The 15,497-nt window shown below is 33.2% G+C and overlaps 1 protein-coding gene across 1 annotated transcript; it reads left to right on the top strand.

Moving 5' to 3' along the window:
• Positions 1-6,792: 6,792 nt before the first annotated feature.
• On the top strand, positions 6,793-10,598 carry LOC135133987 (chymotrypsin BII-like). The gene is made up of 6 exons (XM_064062555.1): positions 6,793-6,804; positions 6,861-6,911; positions 9,884-10,037; positions 10,093-10,164; positions 10,226-10,374; positions 10,437-10,598. Exons 1-6 carry the CDS (start codon positions 6,793-6,795, stop codon positions 10,596-10,598), a joined length of 600 nt encoding a protein of 199 aa, XP_063918625.1.
• Positions 10,599-15,497: the final 4,899 nt, after the last annotated feature.

Below are 15,497 nucleotides of genomic sequence, written 5' to 3'. Positions count from 1 at the left end.
CATTGTGCGGGTTGTGACTGTCAAAACAGGCACCGGAGTGACAAAACGCGCCGTCAATCGTCTGTGTGTGTTACCCATGGAAGACAGTGCGGTGACCGTGTAAGATTAATCGTAGCCATGTAGACCCTTTGTTTTTTTTGTTTTTGGACGTGTACGGCCGGGCGGGAGGATGTTTCGTCTCATGCAGACTCGACCGATATCGGGTTTCGCCTCGGGTCGTACCGCCCTCAACCCTCGAGGGGCAATCTGGCCACTCGAGACATATGTGCCTTTAGTTCGTAGGAATAACTTGTAAAGAACGCTTGTTTTGTTACTGACTCAATATATACGCTAATTTAAGTCAACCACGTATTTCTTTACTGCGAACTCATACCGACGGATAGTAACATACTATACAACCTAAAATTTTCTGAGAAATTAATATCTCACGATATTATTAAATAGATACGAAGGCAATTGAGATATACTTAATAATATACGTAGTATGAAATAATTTACGAAAGATGTGTATCAAATTTTTATGTTCTATATAATCTGTTGCTGCCTTACCACAGCTAAGATGATTCTTCTCTACGTACTTAATATTATCTGAATAAAATTCTTATCATTAAACCAAGATCGTTGGCTACTTGGGGGTTTTTTATTTTTCTAAATAGGTAGTAGTCGGAGGGAAACAGTGACTACTAGGAGGGTGGACTGACTGCTGTGCGTCATATTTGCCGAAATCTAGTTAGATGTAGGATATAGAAATAATTTATATGACAATCAAATGTGCTATACAATCTTGTGTCTGATGGACAAATTTAGGATCGCTGAAGTTTTCTTGGTTGCGATATCATGATAATTACATATTACACTCATATTAATCACTCAGTCTGGGCAATGTCTTATCCAAGATATTCCTCTTTAAACTTTCATGTCAATATTTCTTAGTCTTTATTATAAACATCACAAATTTTAACAATTCAATATTCATGTATCATGGCTAAGTCAGAGGAAGTTTTGCCTGGATTTCTAATTATCGATAAACCCTTACCCCTGGGTGGATGGATTGATAAAAGTTGATCGTTTACTAGCTGCTTTGTAAAATTTACATGTTGGGGTTTCACTAACGATTATTAGTAAATGTTTGTCAAAACTGTTGTTTCGTCAAAATAACGATGTTTTTTTTTTCTAGACGTACTAATATTTTTAAGAGATTCTTTTTTGTTGAGTTGCTATTATTATAATCGAAGAATGTGAACAGACTTATGGACAAGGTGTTATTCGACTGGAAATGGTTTGTGCTAGTTCTCCAGTATCTCAAATTAGCAGTAATATAATAATAATGTAGTTATTCACTTCAGCCGTTGCAATAACCGTGGATGTAACTGCATGTAAATAAGTATTATACATAAAAATTGGTCTAAAGAGTTTAGACAGTATTTCCCTCGCTGTTAGAAACGTGACGGCTCCATGCCTATTATGTCTTTTTTCGTATTACATTTTTGTCAGCTGGGCATTTTAAAATAAATTGAGTATTAATTTTTTCAATTTTGACATTATTTAGCATTGACATTTTTGTCATTTTTTTGTGATTGCTATGATTACTTATTAGAGATGTACCGACTGTAGGTCTGGCCGACTAACCGACTAGGCGATTGTTCGGCCAGTAAAAACCGACTAGTCGGCCGATTGTTCGGCTTTGCTAAAACCGGTTTATAAATGCGACAGAGTGTGTTTTTTTTTCTATTTCTCTGACTACCTTAAATATTTGTTTTATTAACATTTAATTTTTTTATAGTAACTGAGTACAAAAATAAAGAATACACAATTTAGGGCCAGTTTATACAATATTTTAACTGAGATTAAGTTGATCGCGCATTTAACAAGGCCATTAGCGACGTCTGATTGGCGTAGAGTCGGTCACATGGTACTTTAACGCGGTGTTAAAAATTAAATGGCAATTAAATATTTAATTGAGGTTCTGTAAACCGGGTTTAATTATTTTATATACTATTTTAATAATAATAAAACAAGCCGACCGATCGGCTACTAGTCGGTACATCCCTATTGCTTATTAAAAATTAAATTGGACGAAGTCGTCTGTGGGGTGTATAATATGTTGCCTATGCAAAAATTGTTAGGCGTGAACAGATAAAAGGAACACCCTGTATAGTAATTGTATTTTAAGACAAATAGCTATAACACTTATCTACCTGTAGACGTGACGGTGAAACACAAACTAAACTAAAACATGTTTTCTACGAATTGGAATGCCGACGGTCCAGACTTTTCTATTGCTCTGACTTCCGTTTATTGAATAAAATACTACATTTTTTCGGTTTTTGGATGCTGTAATTCACATTTGGTTAATTATAACTTGTATAGATCTAGGGGAGCATCCACTAGCCTCCCCCTAGCCACGGCCATATGAAATATCGTCCTTGGGTTATCCTCGATAAGAAAAACAACTTGGAAGTGTTTATGTTTGTACATCGGAAGAATGTCACGTAGTAAATTAGTTTGATTTGAGTGAGTTCATCCCCTCAAAACAGAGGATCAAAACAATTAACTAGTAAGCTACAATCGACAAAATGTTCTGAATATCATTATTATAATTCTTATTAAATTAAGATGTTTGTATTTTCACATTTTCGGGAATGTTTATTGCTAACTTAGGGGAAAGATTTTATGACTCACACGTTACATCTTTCAAGTAAAATAGAAACAGATTTTGTATTTTGGATATACAAATTTTTACATAAAAATTTTAAAATGATTTCTTGTTTGAGAGTGGTCATTGTCATTTTCTTCAACAGGAACTCCATAGTTGGTGGATAAAACGTTTTTAATTGTAATCGCCACACTCGTATTATATTTAATACATTATTTGGTAAAAAATCTAGCATAATCAAAAATGTATGTTCATATATAATAGCTACAGAAAAACTTTCTAAAAATTTTCATTTTTCGAAAAAAAAAATAAATAAGTTGCCATTTAAAAACATTTCGATGACAATATAATTTAAAACAAAAGACAATCAACATACAATTTTTATGTAGCGATGTAAATGTTGAAAATATTTAGAAAATCGAACTTAAAAATTTAAATCTACACATTGCAAAATTAAATGCAAAAATTAACTATCATGTTTTTTTAAAGCAGAATGCCTCGTTTTATTATAAAATGGACAAAAAGGGTAAATTATATATAAATAGGGAACATGTATATTATTACCAAATGCAAGGCCAGTTGCACATAGCGAAAAGGAAAGCTTGTATTTTTCCCATTTGGACACTCAAAGGGGTTTAAATCACATACGTTCCATATGACGAAGAATTTTGTAAAAAAATGGTTCAACAACTCCAAAATTTTTATTATGAATGCGTTCTTCAGGGATTTGTTGATCCTAGGAGACGTAGGCGATTATCTATTCGAAAATTTTGATTATATTTTAAAAGCACACAGAGAAAAAAGGCACTAAAATTTAAAAAACAACTTTAATTCTAAGTTTAATAAAACTGATGAGTATTACTTCCCGACCGTAAGCAAAGGAAGCATTGGAATCGAGTCTGTCGGCCGACTCTATTTTTGCATTTTCTCGACCTGTCATGACCCATAGAGGACGAAGAAATAGGTCTCCCGTTTCTGTCTGTCTGTCCGTCTGTCCGTCTGTCCGTCTGTTCGTTTGTCCGTCTGTCTGCCGTTCCGGATTTTCATTAGACAGATAATCTCCGAAAGTACTGGGCCGATTGCTGTCAAATTTTGCATTTATATTAGGCATATCATGTAGATGGTAAAACGTTAACCAAAATTTGTTTAATCACATTGTCACTTCAAAATTGTATGTACATAGTAAATCCCTTACGTCATCGATGGTTAAATTAACCAATTCTTCCCTTCGACATCCCCAAAAATACCATAATTGAAAAGACCTTCATCAATAAGTAGTTGACATCGTTGGCTTCGTTCAAAAATTTTACTACATCGTTGTAAGATAATACCTTTGATTTTTTTGGTGTATGATCGACCATTTTCCTCTTGATGTATTGGTATAATTCTCCATATCTAGGTCAATTTTGGTTATTTATTATCAAAAATCAATTATAAATATTTACCTTTTCATGTCCACCTTTTCATGAATTTGTAGGTAGCTCCTTATTATGGAAAAGTACGACCACACCCTTGAATTCTTACAATTATCTTCAAAATAGGCAAGCATTACCCGTTCATCAACACCAACAATGTGATTTTTCTCCGGCCAAGTACAAAATGTCTTGTATTCTTTTAAATATCTTCCCGAAGATTTTCCTGGTAGAAAATTCAATCTAGCGATTTTGGGACAAATCCATTTTAAAGCAAAAATTAAATTGAAGAAATTTGATTGTTTAGGTGCTGCCTTCGCTTGAGCAACAAGCAATACACATGCGATGATTTTCACTTTATGCACCACCCAAACCGACGCGACGTATCCGATAAAATTTTTGTTTTCATGAATTTTTGAAATTGTAGTATCCTAAAAAAATCTTGTACAATATACGACCGGTAGCATTTTTTGGCCTTGCCAAACACACAGTAAAGTTTTGGCGCTGTCATAAAAATGCTGCTACTGGTCTAACATCGTAAATAGCTATTTTGTGATAGTTAGCAAATTGATCTAAATGTGGGTACATAATCAAACGAAGATGAAGGAAGGAAGGAAAATATTTTGGCTTTTAACCATCTGAAAATTTAACAAAAATCACTCCAATTTTAGAAATTGTTAAATCATAAAGTCAGGATATAAGCTTGGACATGCAGACAGCACTTAGACGATAAATACATGAAAATTGGCATAAACAAGTTGTAGAACGTCGAAAAACAAACCATAAAATTAAACATATCTCAAAACTATTCTAGTAGAATAATTATTATATTAGTTTAAACTTAGGAATTAATAATAAAAAACCGAATAATGTCAGGTTAAAACTATAACAAATGAATGTCTGTTCTGAAAAAAAAAACAAGATAATATTGTTGATTATATAACCAACTAGCTTTTCGCCCGCGGCTTCACTCGCGTAGATGATTTGTTGAAGAGCATTATTACTAAGCTTCAAGTAAAACAATGTGTTGAAGGACATTAATACAAAGTTTTCAGTAAAACTCGACATAAAAATATTTTTCCTTACACAAACTTTGTCACCCCTTTCATCTCGTTAAGGGTGGAATCTCTAAAAAAATCTGAAATACGTAATTCATTATTTGTGTTAAAGAGTATTAATCCAAGTTCCAAATAAAAATTTACAGTAGAAATATTTTCTCATGCAAACTTCGTCACCACTTTTCACCCCTTTTGGGGTTGAATCTCGGAAAATGCTTAAACACGTGTTTCATTAATTGTGTTGAAGATCATTAATACCAAGTTTCACGTAAAAATTTAAAATTACAATTGAAATATTTTTCCTATACAAAGTTAGCCATTAGCATTAATGCCAAGTTTCAGGTAAAAATTCCAATCTTTAGTAGAAATATTATTCCTATACAAACTTGGCCCCCCAAACTTACACACCACTTTTCACCCCTTTAGGGGCTGAATCTCCGAAAATGCCTAAATACGTGTTTGATTGTTTGTATTGAAGAGCATTAATACTAGGTTTTAAGAAAACATTACCATAAAAATATTTTTCCCATAGGCACCCCTTTTAACCCTCTTAGGGGTTGAATCTAAGAAAATACTGAAATACGTCTTTCATTATTTGTGTGAAGAACATTGATACCAAGTTTCACGTAAAAATTTAAATTAACATAACAGTAGAAATATTGGTCTATACAAATTTTACCACCATTTTTCACCCCCTTAGGTGCTGAATTTCGAGAAATCCCTTCTTAAACAACGCCTCCAGTATAAAATGAACATTCTCTCCAAATTTCAACTTTCTAGCATTAGCGGTTTGAGCTGGGCGTTGATAGGTCAGTTGGGACATTGCCTTTTATACCGTGGGTTTTTTTTTTCTGAACATTACAACTATAGCCTAGAAAATACATAGTATCGTCATCGTGGAGCAAACCTGGCGGAAACTTAATAAAAACAAGAATTATAAACACTATTTGACAGAGTGCGAAATTTAAAATGGTTTTATGTTGGATTTAAAGTTTGTAGTTTATATACAAAATATGGAGTTTTAATTTGAATAAAATATAAAATTTAATCAATAAAATCTTATTTAATAATTATTAGTTATATTAATTGACTTTAAACAAAAAGACCACCCCAAGACCACGTGACAACAACGGTTTACGCGCTGTCAACTCTCTGCTGTTCCCTGCTGCTGACACAATTTGGTTCCAAACCAGGCGAATTTTTTGCGTTACCAACTGCATTTGCTCCACTCGTACAACAATGGATGACGGTACTATGTATTTCTAGGGGCTATAATTACAACATTACAAGAATAATTAATGTTAAGTTGGTTGCATACCTGCTTATAATGGCACAGATTACGGATACCAGATGGTTCACTTGTGGGCGTAACTGTCCGCAACTTTTCCGTGCGCATGACACTAAAATTGGTTCAGCACTTTTAAATCTCTTTGAAACTGGTTCGACAGATTAACACGCAAAATAATATTTACAATGAAGCAGATATAAGAATAAAAGTTTAGGTAATAATTCAGGGAATAAATAACATACAAGGATTAATTTCTACGTTTTTTGGTTACGAAGGGATTTTTTAAAAGTTTTAAAATAATCAGAAAATTAGTTAAATAAATACCTACCTGCATTAAACTGTATTGTAGTATCGTTTAGTAAATATATCTTGTCTATAATGCCTGATTTTGTAAATGAATAAGAGAGTAAAACATTTTCCCTTCTTTTCCTTTAAACTCGTTTCAGTCATTTACGGACAAACTATTTGTCAACTGTTTAACAACAAAGTTCAGAAAGGCAAGCGCAGCAAATTTCATTAACTATTCCCTCCAATTCTTCTAACTTTCGGTAACCCTTTAAGCCGTATAGTTAAAGAGGTTACGTTTATTCACCATGCAAAAATTTTAACACCACTTTCTTGTTAGCACTATATTCGAGAGTCCGTGTTTTTTATGCTCTAAAATTTTTTAATGCCGATGCATGTGTCCGCAATTCTTTTCAGAGGAAATTGTGAAATGTTAAGCATTTGTAATAATCATAAATCATTTTGTGTAAACCAAAAAAGTATTTTGTTCGTTTTTTCTTCACTTAGAACCTCATCCCTTGCATCGTCGCTGTAATTTTTCTCTGACCGCCGCGCTTTTAAATTCAAAGCTTGCGAACCAATTTTGGTAGAGCGTGCGTAGTAGCGTGAATACCGCTTGAAATCTCGGGACACCGACTTCAAAGTGCCGACAGCTGAGTGAACTATCTGGTATCCGTAATCTGTGATAATGGATTGACTTGGACTTTTAAAAACTGAACATAAAATCTAATCGAGATTTAGGATATGTCAAAGATATTGCCATTGACATTTGGCACTACTGTATTGATGGTATTGTAATAAGTACAAGTTTAAAGAACACAAAATTTACATTATTGACCTTTTTAAAACAATTTCGTCAAAAATGTTACTGTAAATGTCATCGTTGACATGTCCTACTCCTCAGTTATTACGAATCTTATGTGAACTTATGTTCAGTTTTTTAAAAGTTGAAATCAATCCATTGGAGGACGAATATGCAACCCAACATACATTAATTATCCTATGTTCAGAGAAAAAAAAACCTCACGGTATATAAAGGTTAGCACTACCAAGCATTAGAGACTATCTGGTTATTTTTATACACATAAGTACATCACATTCTTTCTTTCACTTGTCAATAACTTTCATCACGATGTTATCAGGGTTTCCTGTTATTTATTGATTATCTAAATTCAACCAAAAAGATATAATTTAACTTTTAGAAAGTATTATGTCAGGTGTTACTGTGGCAAACTTATTATTTATACCATGCTATGGCTTTGTACATTGACGACATTATTCTGTTTTTGTCGATTTCATTAAAATTTTTGTATTAAATGATATCTTAACACTTTCACTCACATTGACCCATAAGAACGAAGGAAGTGTTTAAAACACTGGTATCCATCATTTATAAAAATCTGATGATTCCTGGCGATGTCGTACTTTCAGATTGAAAATTTTGTCTGTTGGACTCCACGCCTTACCTATGCCTTAATTAGTAATTACAGCGCAAAATCCGGAATGTTTATATAGAGCTTCCATGACTCATATTCAGCATATCTTTTATTCAGCCTTTTTCACTCTGTCTAACTGTCTAATTACATGAACTGCAAAACATTGAGTTCAAAACTGACAATTTTGTTCAAACAATGTATAAAGCAATATACCTATTTCTTGGTACAGTAAATTCTTTGCATAAGTTGACAATAAACTTTTTTTCATTTAGAGAACCTTAGTTTTATTAAAAACCAACAGTACAAAATCTGATAACTTTGAAAATGCTGAGCAATATTTCTTTAATTATGTTAGGATAGCAATGTAAAATTAAAAAAAGTTTTTGGTATTCCTAAGTGATTAAATTCTTGTTTAAATGTATTCTATCTCTTAAATAGCCAAATAGTGAAAAATCTTATGCTGTAGTACCTATTAGGTGAATGTGGTATAACTTATTCTAGATTAAGCCTCAGGCTTAATTCGAGTGACATAACAATGTTGTAAATAAGCCAGTGTTAAATCTGTTGTGTGTGCTGCTGCACCATCCCGTTATAATTCACCTAAACAAGGTTCTTCAACATCCAGTACGGTTGTAAAAATTTTTGCATGTAGCATTAACCAATACTCTTGATGGTGAACAAAATAATTATTAGTACCAATCAATTTTTTTTAACTTTTATGAACAAAGAGAGAAACGTTTATATATTTACAATATTATTTAAAAAGAAACTTTTTCATATTTTTGAATTGACGAAGCATATATCGAGTGACTACTAATGCTGATGATTTTTTTAACAGATTGGGCATTGGGGACATATTATCTAAAACTTTACGAAGGCTTAACTGATGTGAAATTAAAATTTTGGGACTAATTCAGTAGCTGCCACTTTCTCATTGGTTTTTCAGCGCGCTTATGTCAAAAGTGAACTGTGAACTGACATGCTAACATTGTTGCCAATAATTCAGAATTGTCAACCCAAAAATTTGCTTCATCATTCTCGGTACTTATTGGAACTCCATTACAAATTTATACAAAAAAACTAATGAAATTAACTCCAAACCAATATATTTGTACGATATTGCTGCGCTTATTTCGGTATAGCTATTAGCCACAGTACTCTGATCAGGTAGATGAACTTTGCAACTTATATAATTATTTTGGTTTACATTCTTATACATAACAAATTGTACAAAGTGTTATCATACGAACTATCTTGTTTTAAATAAAATCACGCCGGATGTGATGTGTTTATTGAATTGAATCGAATCCCGCCGATATACATCTCAAGTATATGTATTTCAAAAATACATACAATATGATAAGTACAAAAATACTTTAAACGCTACTATAAAAGAGCCGGTCAACACCAAGAAACAATCAATAAGCAAAATGTTTCGGTTTGTCTTTCTTTGTTTGTACGCATCATCAATCTGGGCTTTGCCTTCGCCAAAAGGCTATTCCAGGGTCCTGCCCTTTAAAATGAATCGTTGGTATTATGTATATCAATAATTGAATTCTTCAGGTCACAGCATTTTTAATGGAGAACAAGCTGCAGAAGGTCAATTTCCTTGGCAAGTTGGGTTGTACCTAAACGGTTTTTGGTTCTGCGGAGGTACTATAATCAGCGAAGAATCATCTGCTGGGCATTGCATCACCGGGTAACACAATATACATTACCTAAAACCATAAACCTTTTTTTTTTTCAAGGCTGAGTCTGCAGAAGTAGTATTTGGATCCACTGACATTGAAGCTGGTGAATCTGTGACGGCGTCTCAATTTATCCTTCATGAAGGCTACGATGAAGATATATTTGCGAATGATATTGGATTAATCAAGCTTGAAACACCTTTGACCCTGGGTGGTAAAATTCACAAGAGCTGGTCCACTAGTCACTATTTTGTAGAATTTTTGTGTAGAGAATGTCGGTACTGTCAACTTAGCTTCTGAAGAACTTGATGGTGACGTTAATGTCACGGTCAGCGGCTGGGGTGTCACAAAATCAAACGCACAATTTTTAGTCTTATTACTATCATTTTTTTGTTATCATAGATGGGATTTTCATAAGAAAATATTTGAATTTCGTTGAGCTGGTCACTATTACGAACGAAGAATGTGGAGAGATCTATGGACAAGACGTAATTCGGCCTGAAATGGTTTGTGCTACTTCTCCTGTATCTCAGGTTAAAGGCACTTGTAATGTAAGTATATTTTGAATTTTTGGTATTGCCTTTTCAAAGATTTCTTTTTTTTTTTTGTTTAGGGTGATAGTGGTGGTCCAATGGTGATTAATGCAGATTCAGATCCAGTTCATGTAGCTGTTGTCAGTTTTATGGGCGACGATGTATGCGAAACCGGGACACCTTCCGGGTTCGTCAGAACGGCGTATTATAGAGACTGGATCAAAACAAAAACCGGAGTTTAAAGATATAACTAATTTCGAAGATGTATCAGTCTATAAATATAGCAGTACTCGTAAATATGTGTATGCATTATTTTTCCAGCAAATATATTTATTTTTAGACAGCAAGCATTTATATAAACGATAGACAAATAAGGTCGACGGCACTGAAATTGTAATTTTTGTTACTACAAGCATGTTGACATGTTTCGGTACCTACTTGTAGCGTTATCATTCATCAGAGTTAAACAACAAATAATGTTAGTTATTAGTTTACAAAATTTAATTGAAGAATTGTAAAAATTATTAATGTTATAAGTAATAATTTTGATCGTTTAAAACTTTTTCTTTAAGAGAAGGAAATCTTAAATATGAAGCACGCAATCAGTGGAACCCAGGTATCTATTACTCCTAAACTGCGGACTTTAGAAATCATATATCTAGAAAATGTATTCAGAATAAAAGAGAGACGAAAGATGCTGTTTTCTCTCTCTATCGTGCCCAAGGATCATTGTGTATGTATTCAAATTAACCGTGGTCAGTTGAACGCTACAGGAAAAAATGATGTGTTGAATCGTTTAAGACTTTTCTTTATAAAGTTGACGATTATCGTTTCTTGTCGTTGAACTTTTCCTGTGATTTTTTTTATTAATTATTATTTGACATTCAAGCGCAAATGCAAAGCTTTGTGTTTCGACACACAAATTGGATTTTTACAATCAACTAAATGACATTTTCTGTTTCCATGATCTTCGTCTAAATTTTAGGGAATTTTCCATCCAGTTACTTTTAGTTTTGTTACCTAACTATAAACTGTCTAATTGATTCTTTAAAATAATATATCTAGCCATTTTAACGTTTGTTCCTCAAATGTTAAGAAAAAACTGAACTGGTAATTGGAAGTATTGTTGTGCTATCAAAAATGAGATTATATCACTCTTCCATCATGTCGTCAATAAACATGAAATCAACATAATTAATTGCTATAAACGGAGTAATATAAAAAATGATCGAAAAAAGTGTTCTAGATTTTCCTCATTCTTGTTTTGTATACCTATTATAGAACAACAGTTTCTACTGAAAAATCTTTGAAGTTTTAGTCTAACATTTACTGGACTCCACCCATTAACTGAATGCGTCATTCCCAAAGGCGGCCCGGCCTCTATTTAAACCCATACTTGCCTTCTAGATATGTCGCGATCGAGGTTTTACCCATCGCGATATCCGCTTCCGTCGTATTGGGCCGGTATATGGGTATATTTCGTAACCTTATATATACAAGTTGTTTGAAAATTTAATCGTGTGTATGAATTTGTTTAATTTTATAGGTGTGTCTTGAAGCAAGACAACACAAAAGTTTTGTGTGAAATTTCAAGCCTTTGAATATCTATGACTAATTTTTTCATGAAATTGCAACTAATTTGGAAACCGTTAATGAAAAAACTCGGTATTGTATCTGTAAAAATATGTACTTATTTCGATCTTCTGAATGATGATCGCGAAGTTTACTGAAGATGATGCAGTAGTCACCAGATTCGAAAATTATTTGTCTGATTAAATTGCTAGATTGATGGCATGTAGACAACACATAGACGAAAACAGGAAACTAATGTTTTTATAACCCATGAAGCGTCAAAAAAATGTGAGATCATATCTTTTTAAACTCAATACATACACTTAGGAAATATTAGAAAGCCGAATAGTATCAAGTTTTAGACTTGAATGAGTCAAGCACGATCCCGCTTTAAACATTAATGAGTAGCTATAATATAGTATTGCACCATATCAACCCAAAGAATAATGGGAGCTATTTCATTTTTTTAATCAAAGATATTACATTTTGTTCATCTTGGTAGAATTAAAACAAATTTAAACAAGACATTATCTAGACTCCTTTTTACTTCCCGAGCGTAAGCAAAGGAAGTATTGTAATCGAGTCCGTCGGCCGACTCTCTACTTTTACGTTTTCTCGATCTTTCATGACCCCTAGAAGACGAAGAAATAGGTCTCCCATTTCCGTCTGTCTGTCCGTCTGTCCGTCTGTCCGTCTGTCCGTCTGTCCGTCTGTCCGTCTGTCCGTCTGTCCGTCCGTCTGTCCGTCCGTCTGTCCGTCTGCCGTCCCGGATTTTTATTAGACAGATAATCTCCGAAAGTACTCGACCGATTGTTGTGAAATTTTGTACTTATATTAAGAATATCATGTAGATGGTAAAACGCTAACCAAAATTTGTCTAATCATCCCCACCACTAATGCGATGACGTCACTTCAAAATTGTACATAGTAAATGGGTTTTCAATTGTATAAAATAACATAGTCCTACACATGTAGTTTACAACTCCGAATCGACTTTTCACCCGAAACGTCCAGATTTTTGGAAAAAAAATCAAAATTATAAAACAACATTTTGAAATTTAATTTTTAATCTGCTAACCAGAATGCTTTGAAATGTTGCAGATGTTTTAAGGCTATAAAGAGCATCATAAATCTTTAGTCAAAAAATATTTGCTTATCCCCTCCAAAAACTTGATGACGTCAGCTCAAAAGTTTGTGGAATAAATCCTATCTAAAATGCAAAAAATATGATGAGTTTGTACTTGTGATTTATCATTCCATTCATATTTTTTAGATTTTCTTAAGAGGTGGTTTAAAAAAATTAATGAAGTCAATTTATTTTATTGATTAAATTAAAGGCAACACTTATTATTAGTATTACACCCCAACCAACCCAATTTGGTAGACACAAAATTTGTTAAAGGAAAAACTCGGTTGAAACATAAGGGTAGCACGCTTATTTACATCTATTTTAACATTACAGACGTGCGTTTGTTTTGTTCGTTGACTAGGTTCCGCGAATGTGGAATAGACATGTTTATAATCAATCAATTGTGAATTTCACCGTCAAGAATTAAAATAAAACCCAATGTTTTATATAATAAGCGGAAGTCGAAGCAATAAAACCGATGGTCGTTTTGTTTACAGTTTCTCTGTTTGACTCTCACGTATGCTGTTACGCTTGTTATCTTAAATTAAGAATGTTTATACATAAACGATTTTCAGTTGCCCCTCATATTACTAGACAGCGGATTTCTGTCGGGCTACGTCACGATTATAGGGGGGGACGTGCTGGATTCCATAAATATAATTAACGATTTATTAATCAAACGGCTAAGTAAATGAGAACGGGAATTAACAGCAGAGTGCAACGAAACAACGTTATTCTAATCTCAAATAAACGAAGTGCAGTCCGCAACGGCCATGAATTCGCATCCCGTGCGAGCCGTACCGAGTTTGGCCTTGCCTAGCCCGACAGAAATCCGCTCTCTAGATATTACACACCGGCGCCGTATACGTGAGTAAATTGTTTCGTTATTTTATTGATTATAAGAAATCAATATTCAAAACGACCCAATTCATTTTCCCGAAAATTTGGGAACACAATAATTTTATTCTTAGTATTACACTACATCTATCCCAACTGATATACGTGTCCTTGCAAAAATGTTGATGACGTCATCACAATTTTTTTTTAAATTCCCACTACAAAAATGTAATGAGAAAAAAAAACATAATAGGCATGCAGTCGTCAAGTTTCCGACAGCGAGGGAAGTACTGTCTAAACTCTTTAGACCAATTTTTTTACTGGCTAGCTAAATTTAACGTGTCTTGACTTTTCAAGGATATTGTTTCAGACGTTTGTACAGATGTGGAGTACACAATTAGATAAATGGACGAGAAGAAATCTTGTGATTTTTAAGTAAGTTTTTGGATTTAACACATAGTTTTAACACGCCATGTAACTTAGAAAATAAAATGTTCCTTTTTTTTCTTTTGTGTGTATAACATCGTGTGGCTTAGTTTCCTTACAGAGTATTCAAATAATTAAACAAACCTCTGATTGAATGTTTTCTTGACGTTTCCCAGGTTGAGAATACAGATATGTCGGTTTTGGATTTCCGTCTCTCTCCAGTTTGTTTATCCCTCGCATGTTTGATGGTTAAACGGGGAAAACTAGAATCTCTGGTACTCATCAAGAAAACGTCTAATAGTATTTGCAACGCTGACCAAATTACTTTGAATAGTGAGAAAGAGAAATTCAAAGAATTATCTCAAAAACTAGTACCTAAACAAGATTCAATCATTTTCGACAGTGATGTACATCCAGAAGCATCTTGATGGAAAAATTATGTTGTTCTTTAGTTTATTGATTAGAATTTAAATTATTAGTGATTGCCATTTGGTTGTGCTAATTTTAACCTTCCAAATGTTCTGTTGCGGCATTACGAAGTTCTTAAGTTTTGTTTGCTCATGCAGCCAAAAATAATTCAAGATTTTGTTTATTAACTACGTTTGGGAACATAAATCTACAGGTTATTTTTGTAGTTAATATTAAACAATTTCATATGTGGTGGAAGTTATTTGAGAATGTTGAAATGAGTAGTTAGAATCCAAATGCCACGAATTAATGGACGTGAGAGGAAATTGTCAGTTGCTTCGAGTTGCAATTCACAAGACACTTAAAAAATAATAATAATATACATTTTCTTAAATCTTGTATGTGAAACGTCGATTGTGTTGTGTTAACCTTAATAATAACTACTTATCTATGAACAGTTATTATGAACCAAGTGGAAATTTTATAACTAAAGGGTAAAGATAAACTGTTATCACAATTTTATCATAATTATTTCAGTTTTCGCTTTTTAACCACTTTAAAGAAAGAGTTATAATATATATCTATACTTTGTGCCAAACCTGACCGCACCGGATATGAGATGATTATCGAACTGAATTGAATCCACTAGACATACATCTCAAGTAGGTACATACAGAAACACGTGTACATGACAGGTACAAAGAACACAAAAAATGTACTATAAAAGCTTCAATCAATACAAATAAAAAGTTAGTTAACAAGATGTTTC

The sequence above is a fragment of the Zophobas morio genome, unplaced genomic scaffold (genome assembly GCF_036711695.1).
Source record: "Zophobas morio isolate AGI-343-1 ecotype UQ-CSIRO unplaced genomic scaffold, CSIRO_AGI_Zmor_V1 ptg000023l, whole genome shotgun sequence".
Lineage (NCBI taxonomy): Eukaryota > Metazoa > Arthropoda > Insecta > Coleoptera > Tenebrionidae > Zophobas > Zophobas morio.
The sequence above is the reverse complement of the archived record's forward strand: the minus strand, read 5'-3'. Positions and strand labels throughout refer to the sequence as shown.